This window comes from Aulonocara sp. 'chitande type north' Nkhata Bay, linkage group LG22 (genome assembly GCF_057382095.1).
Source record: "Aulonocara sp. 'chitande type north' Nkhata Bay isolate Kocher_YH1m ecotype deep benthic linkage group LG22, A_spYH_male_GT1.1, whole genome shotgun sequence".
Classification (NCBI taxonomy): domain Eukaryota; kingdom Metazoa; phylum Chordata; class Actinopteri; order Cichliformes; family Cichlidae; genus Aulonocara; species Aulonocara sp. 'chitande type north' Nkhata Bay.
In genome coordinates, this window is record NC_141364.1 from 27,113,039 (window position 1) to 27,122,229 (window position 9,191).

Below are 9,191 nucleotides of genomic sequence, written 5' to 3' on the forward strand. Positions count from 1 at the left end.
TGCGGCTTTGAGGAATCTGTAAAATATTTCCAAGACATAGAAAAATTGGCACATGGTCCGAGAATACTATATTAGATTAGATTAGATTAGATAGAACTTTATTAATCCCTCGGGTGGGTTCCTCTGGGAAATTCGATTTCCAAAAAAGCACAGCACCGACAGAAGTTACAGAGTTACAGAATATTATATATATATAATACACACACACACACACACACACATATATATATATATAAATACAGAGACAATATAAATAAAATATACGAAGGGGATAAATAGAATAAATAGGAATAAAAATAAAAATACAAGTGAATTGCACATTTCAAGAATTGCACATTTCAAGTATTGAGTCTATTGCACCGTTGACTATTTACAAAAGTATTGCACAAAAGGTATTGCACAGTGAGGTGAAGAGGCACTACAGCTTAGTTACCAATACTTGAATCTATAGAGTTATTCACTAAGGCTTCAGAAATAAGAAAGTAGTCGATTCTAGTATAAACATTATGAGGCGGAGAGTAAAAGGAATATTCCCTGCCTTCTGGATGCATTGTCCGCCAAATATCATTCAGACCTAAATCTGAGGTCATCTGCCTTATGGCAACTACAGATTTACTCTCTGTGCCTCTCCTAGGAAGTGATCTATCTAGGTCTTGATCCAGTATTTGATTAAAATCTCTTCCTACCACTATTTGTGCACCTTCTAATTCCAAAAGATACTGTGACAGGTTGTGAAAAAAGGCGAGTATGTCCGCATTAGGTGCATAGATATTACATAAAATTATTGGTGTGTCCAGTAGTTGTCCATAAACCAATATAAATCTACCTTCCTTATCTGTTATTACTTTTGTTTCAGTAAAGCTAACTGCTTTATGAATCAGAACCGACACTCCCCTACTTTTACCAGTTCCAGGACTGGAAAAGACTTTACCTACCCAGGAACATTTAAGTTTTAAACTCTACAGCCTTAGCCAAGCTGGCAACCATAGCTGCACTTTGTCTGTTTTGTTCCTTGATATCCTCCAGTTGTGCTTCAAATTTTTTGTCAAGTCCCATAATGGCTTCAAAAATAGTTTTATTGGAGATATCATCTTCCTTCTCTGAAGATTTTGTTCTTTTCTCCTCTGGCGGTTGTTTTGATGGAGTTGGCGGCGCCGAGTCTGCTCCCCGTTCTCGCTTGTTTAAGCCCACGTTGGCAGCTTCAGTGCTAGCATAGCCATGGTCACTGACTTTAGCATGCGACGACGTCTTAAGAATGGGGTTTGACGGCACAAATTGCAGCTTTGCATTCTTAATAACCTTTTAGACAAATTGCATCAATATGATTGTATTTGGTCCCCCTTTACAAGCTGGCTTTCTGTAACTTGAAGAACAGAGGAGTAATGACAGAGTGGTGGTGTGGGAATTGGTGTGCGAAGAAAGAATAGGATAACTTCCCTTTGTTTTGTTTTTTGTTGTTGTGTTTTGTTTTTGTTTGTTTGTTTTTTAAACTATTTATTTATGTAGTTATCCTTAAGCTCTGTTATTGAAGTTTAAAATGAAATAAATAAAAATTGTTGATGATAAAAAAAAGTTTAAACTTCAAAGCTCATGCATGCATGCACATCCAGTGCTCAGTGTCTAATTGTGTGTTTGTGTTTTTACCTTTTTGCAGTAGCGCAGTGAAACATTTGGGCGGTGGATAAATAATGGAAAATAAAATTCAGACTACAGACGGCTTCAGGTGAGTACACGTGGTGCACAAGGACCAAAGCTCACCTTCTCAACCTGGACAAAATGAATTATTTTACACTGATACTGTAAACTTTTGTTTGTGTGTCAGGTTTCCATACATCGGAAACAGCTGCTGCATCTGTAATTCTGTCCGTCCCGAGGAGAGTCCACACTCTACATCCTTGGCTCACCTATAATGACGCACAGGTGCTGCACACAACTAGATCTGCAGCTTGTGAGGAACAGCAGCACTCAGCCTACATCCTGTTTTACAAGATTAACGTAAGAAGACACAGCATCTCATCCTGAAGTGAGAGAATGGCACGCCAGCTGCAGCCTAATCCAATCTCTCTTCTTTTCTTTTTTCGGTGCCCAGACACCCTTCAGTTTCATCATGTCATCCCTAACAATACAATGTAGAGTTGGATGGAGGATGAAGACAGCAGAGAGCAAAAGAAACAGGTAAGAGCAGACAGGTAGTCAGAGTTAACAAAAACTTTTAAAGCCAGTGTAGCTTCTGTTTTGAACACATTTATTGATGACAATTTTACATAAATAAGCAGTGTGTTATACTGTTATCAGATGTGGAGTCTCACGAACCACTTTAATAGTGACTTGTGTCTCAAATACTGTTTATTTGTCTTAGTTACAGATAGTGAAATAAAAATGGAACGAGAAGCGTAGGATTTTGAATTGATACCATTGGTGCATCTACTAAAGTTCTGGGGTCAGTTTGAATATCAGTGACCTTGACCTTGAGTTCAAGTTTTCTGAAAATCTTGTGAATGCTACAACTCTGTGACGAGAAGTAAGTCTCCTAGGTCTTTAAATTTGTATATAGGTGAATCTAGTAGGAAGCTGAAGGGTTGCACTGCGGGCCATCTGTAGAGGTGTAGAGTCAACAACCTGTCTGTGAACGTGGACAAAACAAAAGAGATTGTTGACTTCAGGAGAGCACAGTGGGATCACTGCCCACTTAACATGAATGGATCCTCTGTGGAGGTCGTCAAGAGCACCAGATTTCTTGGTGTCCACCTGGCGGAGAACCTCTCCTGCTCCCTCAACACCAGCTCCATAACCAAGAAGGCCCAGCAGCGTCTCTACTTCAAGCAGAAGCTGAGGAAAGCCCATCTCCCACCATCCATTCTCACCACCTTTTACAGTGGGACTAACAAGAGCATCCTAAGTAGCTGCATCACTGTCTGGTATGGTAACTGCAGCGTATTAGATCGCAGTACCCTACAACGGATTGTGAGAGCAGCTGAGAAGATCATTGGAGTCCCTCTCCCCTCCTTATAACACCCGCTTGCTGGAGGACCCCACACAGCCTTCAAACACACTCTTCACCCTGCTGCCTTCTGGAAAGAGGTCCCAGAACATCCGGGCCCTCGCTACCAAACTACGGAAAAGTTTCTTCCCACAAGCCGTCAGACCCCTGAACACTCAGTGACTGCACTGGCACACGCACACCTTCACACATGTCACTACCAAGCACTTATCTGCAGTATCTCACACTCATACACATACATACAGACACCAAGTTACTTTTGCACAATACTCAGCATTTTGCACATTTCCATTGTCTTGTGTCTGTATCGTCCTGTTCTGTCTAGTTTTGCACTGTTTTGTCTTGTTTATTTTTGCAATTTATGCACACTGCACTTTATGTAGTCCTGGGTTTGTCCGTATATGTCATATATAGCACCAGGGTCTCGGAGGAACGCGGTCTCATTTCACTCTGTACAGTACCTCTGCACGTGGTTAAAATGACAATAAAAGCCACTTGACTTGACCTGTATTTTGTAGCAGTTGCTTGGAGACGAGCACCATACAGTTCAAATGAGCATACATTCCAAAATATGCAAATGAGCCCCATACATCATAATGCTGATGTTTGCTGTTCAGGGTATGAACGTTCTATGCTGAAAGTTTATAAATATACAACCTTTGACTGCTTGTTTTCAGTTGAACTTTTGCAAAGCTGAGGAGATTTTGGCTGCGATCACATCAAGTCCAAAGATGTTTAAACTTCTTTTTCACAGAAAGGTAAGTTTGAAGAGACTCGCAGCACATTTCTCTGAATGTTTTCTTATGGTAAATAAGCATTTTTGAAACTTTTAAGGAAGCTTCTTGGATGATTTCTGTAAAAACTGAATTTTGAATCCAAATGAAGGATATTGTATTTTCTTACCATATACTTTGTTTTATGCCATTACTGATGTTGCTTTTCTTGTTTCTAAACAGAAATCACACAAACAAAACGTGGCAGAGAAGGAAATTCCTTCTACGTCTCATCAGAGGTAAAGAAATGCGCCGCTCTTTAATGCTGCTGGAGATATTTATAGCAGTGGTTTAGTTGGAGCTCTTTTATTTCCCTTTCATTGGTGTTTTGTATTTACATCTTTTTTACTACTTCTAGTCTTGTCTATAATTTCTATTGATTCAGAGATTAGCGTTTGAAAATGTAGAGTGTAAATGTACAAAATACATGATTTTGTTCCATTACAGTTATTAATTTTTATCTGCAATCTCCAGCATGTACTCCTTGTTAAAAATTTCCACTTTGAAAAATAACATTTACACTTTTGTCCTCATCAGCATCCCGGATGCTTGTGTTGCTGAAAATGGTCAAAAGAAGAAGAGAAAATGGAGACACCTCTGCTGTTCCTCGGTTTGCTTTTACACGAAACATATGAAATGCACATTCTCTTTAAATTGCACTTGTTAATTTAAAGTGACTTTACTTTTTTAATAAACTTATGTTTGTTCGTCCTCTGCAGCAAACTGACAGCGATGCAGAGGCAGAGAGCAACACTGTGAAGACACAAAAAAAGTGTCGCTGGTTTCTTTTTAAATTCTGGAAGGTATGTTTTATGGAAAGAGTCACTGTCATCAAGCATTTACTCATCACAGTTAAATGCGAAGAATTAAGAGCAATTTAGCACATCCATGTCCTCAAATTAAGTTCAAAGATGTTTAAAGTTTTTTTTTTCACAGAAAGGTAAGTTTGAAGAGACTTGCAGGATGTTTCTCTAAATATTTTTTATGGTAAATAAGCATTTTTGAATCTTTTAATGAAGCTTGATGGATGATTTCTGTAAAAACTGAATTTTGATCAGAACCAAATGAAGGATTTTGTATTTCATAGGACAAACTTTAAAACTCAATTTAAAGCATGAATAAATTGTTTTTAATTTATTTAAAGATATTCCTATATATCTGCTTCATGAGCTGACAGCTCACTAAAGTGATAAATAATATGAAATAATACCAAATTTTCTAACTGGACACTTTTCATGGAGAGACTCCCTTGGTATGTTTGTTTTATGCCATTACTGATGTTGGTTTTCTTGTTTCTAAACAGAAATTACACAAACAAAACGTGGCAGAGAAGGAAATTCCTTCTACGTCTCATCAGAGGTAAAGAAATGCGCCGCTCTTTAATGCTGCTGGAGATATTTATAGCAGTGGTTTAGTTGGAGCTGTTTTATTTCCCTTTTATTGGCATTTTTCTTCCACCTTGTGTATTTACATCTTTTTTACTACTTTTGGACGTCCTCCAAAATGTTTCAACTTCAAAGCTCATGCATACATGCGCATACACTGCTCAGAATCTTGACATCTTTCCTAATTTTGTGTTTGTGTTTTTACCTTTTTGGAGCAGTGTAGCATGCGGTGGGAAAAAAATAGAAAGTCAAACTGGGACTATAGACTGCTTCGGGTGAGTACACGTGGTGCACAAAGACTCACTTTGTCAAAGTGGAGAAAATGAATTATTTTACACTGATACTGTAAACGTTGCGCGTGTGTGTCAGGTTTCCAAACATCGGAAACACCTGCTACATGAACTCCTGCCTGCAGAGCCTCCTCAACATTGAGGAGTTCATAAGAGACATCAGGCGTCAGGGGGTTTTGTGGAGCACAGATCCAGAAGCTCAGCTCTTAAGGTGCGCTACGTCAACCTTCTACTTTCTTCAAAAACCTGAAGAACAAAGAGATCTAACAGCAGAAATGTCTGTTTACCCTTCCTTTCTACAGAAGGCTTATTGATGTCAGGGACTGTCACGAGTCAACAGATTATGGCCTTAAAGATCACCACCTAAGAGCTTTTAAGAAGGCATTCAGCAGTCAAGCTCCTGAATACACCGGCAGTGCACAGAAAGTGCGTCAGCTATTTGGACATTTCGTTTTTTGCTTTACCTTCTGATTTTGATGTACTGTTTTAAATCTCTCTGCTTTTCTTTCAGGACGCTCATGAATTCCTAACATTATTCCTCGATGAGGTCAAAAGGCTCACACCTCACCTGGAGAGGAACGCAGCTCTCCTGGGCCAAAGTTATAGCTGCCCAGTAGAAGACCATCACATTTTTAAAATGGAAAACATGAGGACATGCAAGAGGTAAGCCTGTCTTTCAGAAACGCAGAGCTGGTTGCAATATTTTCATATACCTCTTTTCCACGTACCTGATCTTTACTTTAACTACGTTACTCCTGAAATGTGTAGCTGCGGTCACCAATCATCACAGCAAGAGGAATTCACCAGCTTGTCTCTAGACCTTGTTCCAGAGGGGTCTATTATAAACATGTTAGAGACATACTTGAAGGTAAGATCACAAATTCCAATAGAGTTGTCGTATCAGCGATCTTAACACACCTTTTTTGTTAGTGTTTGTGTGCATGTGTGTGTGCATATGTTGAGATTTCTTTCTACCATAAAGCCTGTCTTCTCTGTGCTGTTGCTCAGGAACAAGAAATAGAATTTCGCTGTGATTGTGGAGGGACGGCCTCAGAACTGAAGTCGTCTTTTGATACACTGCCAAGGTGAGTAAGGTCACATCAGAATTGATCGACTGACCAGGTTTCCAAACTGTGGCGCATCAAATATCAGAGTTCTTCGAGACAATACTTGAGCAGTCGTTTTCTCCCATCTTCTGTTTGTGTTTGACACTCATTCTTCTTATTTTCTACCTTGTTTGTGTTTTTTTTCTTTTCTGCCAGAGTTCTGATCTTGCATCTGAAGAGGTTTGGCTTTACACAAACCTACAAGATTAAGAAGGTGGATGACCCCGTCAGGCTGCAGAGGGACTTGGTGGTGCCATCCAATCAGGTAAAAACAGACTGCAGAACGTCTCAGGCTACGTCCACACTAGCCCGGATAGATTTGAAAACTCTGTGTCCACACTGGCGTTTTCAGTCATTTTCAAATAGTTGTGCGTCTGCATTGAAACGGCCGAAAACGCTTACGTTCCAGTCCTGCGCATGCGCAAAAGTGAGTGAGAATTACAGAATTTGAAGAAAAGCTATCCGGAGCATGTACAAACTGATATTAATCTTTTTTAGGGCTGTCAAAGTTGAGAGCAATCAAAACAACTGCTGTCTAATGCACTCGGCTTATCTTTGTTTAATTGCTCACATGACTGCATCACATGACCAAAATGCGTCATCGTTTTAGAAAGTCTGCGTTTTCGAGTGTCCACACTGCGATGGGACAACTCCGTTTTGAAATGTATGCGTTTTCGAGAGCGTTTTCAAGATGCTGTGTTTTTCCTTGAGGAAAACGCCGTCTCGGTGTGGACGGGAGGTCAAAGCGGAGAGAAAACGATGCGTTTTCAAACGAAAACGCATTAGTGTGGACGTAGCCTCAGCAAATCAGCTTAATTATGGCACTGATGTGAGACTTTATGAAACTAACACTCTTTGGATTTGTTCCTTCTCAGGGTGGTGGCTGTTATAGTCTTTGCAGCATCATCAGTCATTATGGAGGCACAGAGTCAGGTAAAACAACAGACTTGTGACAAACAGAAAATGAAACTTGCTACTTTTCAGTGAAGGACTCACACACAAAAGCTTTTGATGTTCTAAGAAGCACTAAGTCAAAATCACTGTTTGCTTGAATCAGTTGACTTCCAGAAGTTGGATTCATTTGTCTTAATGTGATTTCAGGACACTACATCTGTAGTTCTGTCCATCCTGAGGAGAGTCAGCACTCTACATCAGATCGCTGGCTCACCTATAATGACGCACAGGTGCTCCACACAACTGGATCTGCAGTTTGTGAGGAACAGCAGCAGTCGGCCTACATCCTGTTTTATAAGAGAAACGTAAGAAGACACAGCATCTCATCCTGAAGTGAGAGAATTTTTAAATGTCCTGTTACCTTGTTAACCAGTTTTGTCTTCATTCTCAGTTCTGAAACAGGAAATGGAAGGAAGGAAGGAAGTTAAGGTCATCATCATGCTGAGAACGAAAAGCAGTCGTCCCAGCCCACCATCGCACACTGGAGGACAAGTATAGGTAAGTATTGCCCTCAGGAGGGAGGGTCCTGCCAGAGAGCCTGGTCCTCCCAAGATTTCTTCCTCCAGGAGGGAGTTTTTTCTTGCCACCGTCGCCCCACATTCACTGGTCTCATCAGCAGGGACATTTTTAACCTCCTAAGACCTGAACTTTCATGGCATGCATTTTTAATTCCTCTGTGCCATTTAGGTTGATTGGGACCCGATGAAGGTAAAAACCAAGACATCAGATTCAGACTATCTTTTTTTTGTTTCTCAAAAGAATGAGATCCACATATGAGGACATTCATTTTAAATTTCGATTGAACAGTGGCAGTGTCATGTCCTCCCTCATAAGTGGATATCAGGTTTTTGAAGAGCAAAATTTTGTATTTTGGTCTAGACAACCCAAAATGTTATGTCTACATATGTGGACACCAGGTCCTAGGAGGTTAAAACAAAATCTACTAGAGATCGTCCTTTTCTGGACCAGTGTTTGGCTTGCTCTCTGGGAACAACAAATTAGTGCTGTCAGCGTTAACGTCATTTTACCTAATGACGTTAACACTGACAGCACTAATTTGTTGTTATTATTATTAATATTATTATTAATTTATTTGTAAAATAAATTAAATTTAAAAACCAAAGAAATGATTTAATTCTTTATTTTATTTTGTTTTATTAAAATCAAAATAACAACAAAAACAAAAAAAACTAATAAAAAAATATTAAAAGTATTCAGCAGTGTTTTGTGAAATTTGTAATGAGCCTTAGTTAAGTTGATGTCACAGAAGTTTCTGAATCATTTAGATTGTTCAACAAACTGATTCACTCAGGTAAAGATGGTGAGCTGGAGCAATGGTACCCTTGGAGTTCAGTTTAAGTTTTCAGACAAATATTCCCTCGATCAGTTGCAGCTTCTGCTTTTAAATAAATGATTTAGCTGCAAATGTTTAGCTACAGGTAGCAAAGTCCAAAAGTGACACCAGCCAAACATGCAAAAAATGCAAGATGGTGGTGCGCACAGATACAGCGGCTCTATGCTCTCCACTTACCCAATTTCACTGTGCAAGAAACTGCACAATGACAATAAAAAGCTCTAAGTCTAAAACAGTTTCCTGTCCAGTAAAATCGGGCAATTATTCGCTCCAGAGTTTTATCCTACTCCAGGTGAGCAGCCATCGACTTGTAATGAGCCAGCTAAAA

General features: G+C 39.5%; 1 protein-coding gene across 1 annotated transcript; it reads left to right on the plus strand.

Moving 5' to 3' along the window:
- Window positions 1-1,273: 1,273 nt before the first annotated feature.
- On the plus strand, window positions 1,274-8,662 carry LOC147304344 (ubiquitin carboxyl-terminal hydrolase 37-like). Its single transcript, XM_086279112.1, has 18 exons — window positions 1,274-1,723; window positions 1,823-1,995; window positions 2,090-2,175; window positions 3,679-3,759; window positions 3,958-4,013; window positions 4,312-4,384; window positions 4,494-4,577; window positions 5,078-5,133; window positions 5,378-5,434; window positions 5,529-5,660; window positions 5,752-5,875; window positions 5,961-6,112; window positions 6,218-6,317; window positions 6,458-6,534; window positions 6,712-6,820; window positions 7,431-7,488; window positions 7,657-7,814; window positions 7,901-8,662. Exons 3-18 carry the CDS (start codon window positions 2,140-2,142, stop codon window positions 7,904-7,906), a joined length of 1,359 nt encoding a protein of 452 aa, XP_086135238.1. The 5' UTR covers window positions 1,274-1,723; window positions 1,823-1,995; window positions 2,090-2,139; the 3' UTR covers window positions 7,907-8,662.
- Window positions 8,663-9,191: the final 529 nt, after the last annotated feature.

Bases quoted from the DNA above. Each gene is read 5' to 3' on its own strand.
- LOC147304344 (XM_086279112.1), top strand. From the start codon at position 2,140: ATGGAGGATGAAGACAGCAGAGAGCAAAAGAAACAG. The intron at 5,134-5,377 runs GTAAAGAAATGC...TTTTTGGAGCAG, and splicing joins CCTTCTACGTCTCATCAGAG to TGTAGCATGCGGTGGGAAAA. The intron at 7,489-7,656 runs GTAAAACAACAG...ATGTGATTTCAG, and splicing joins TTATGGAGGCACAGAGTCAG to GACACTACATCTGTAGTTCT.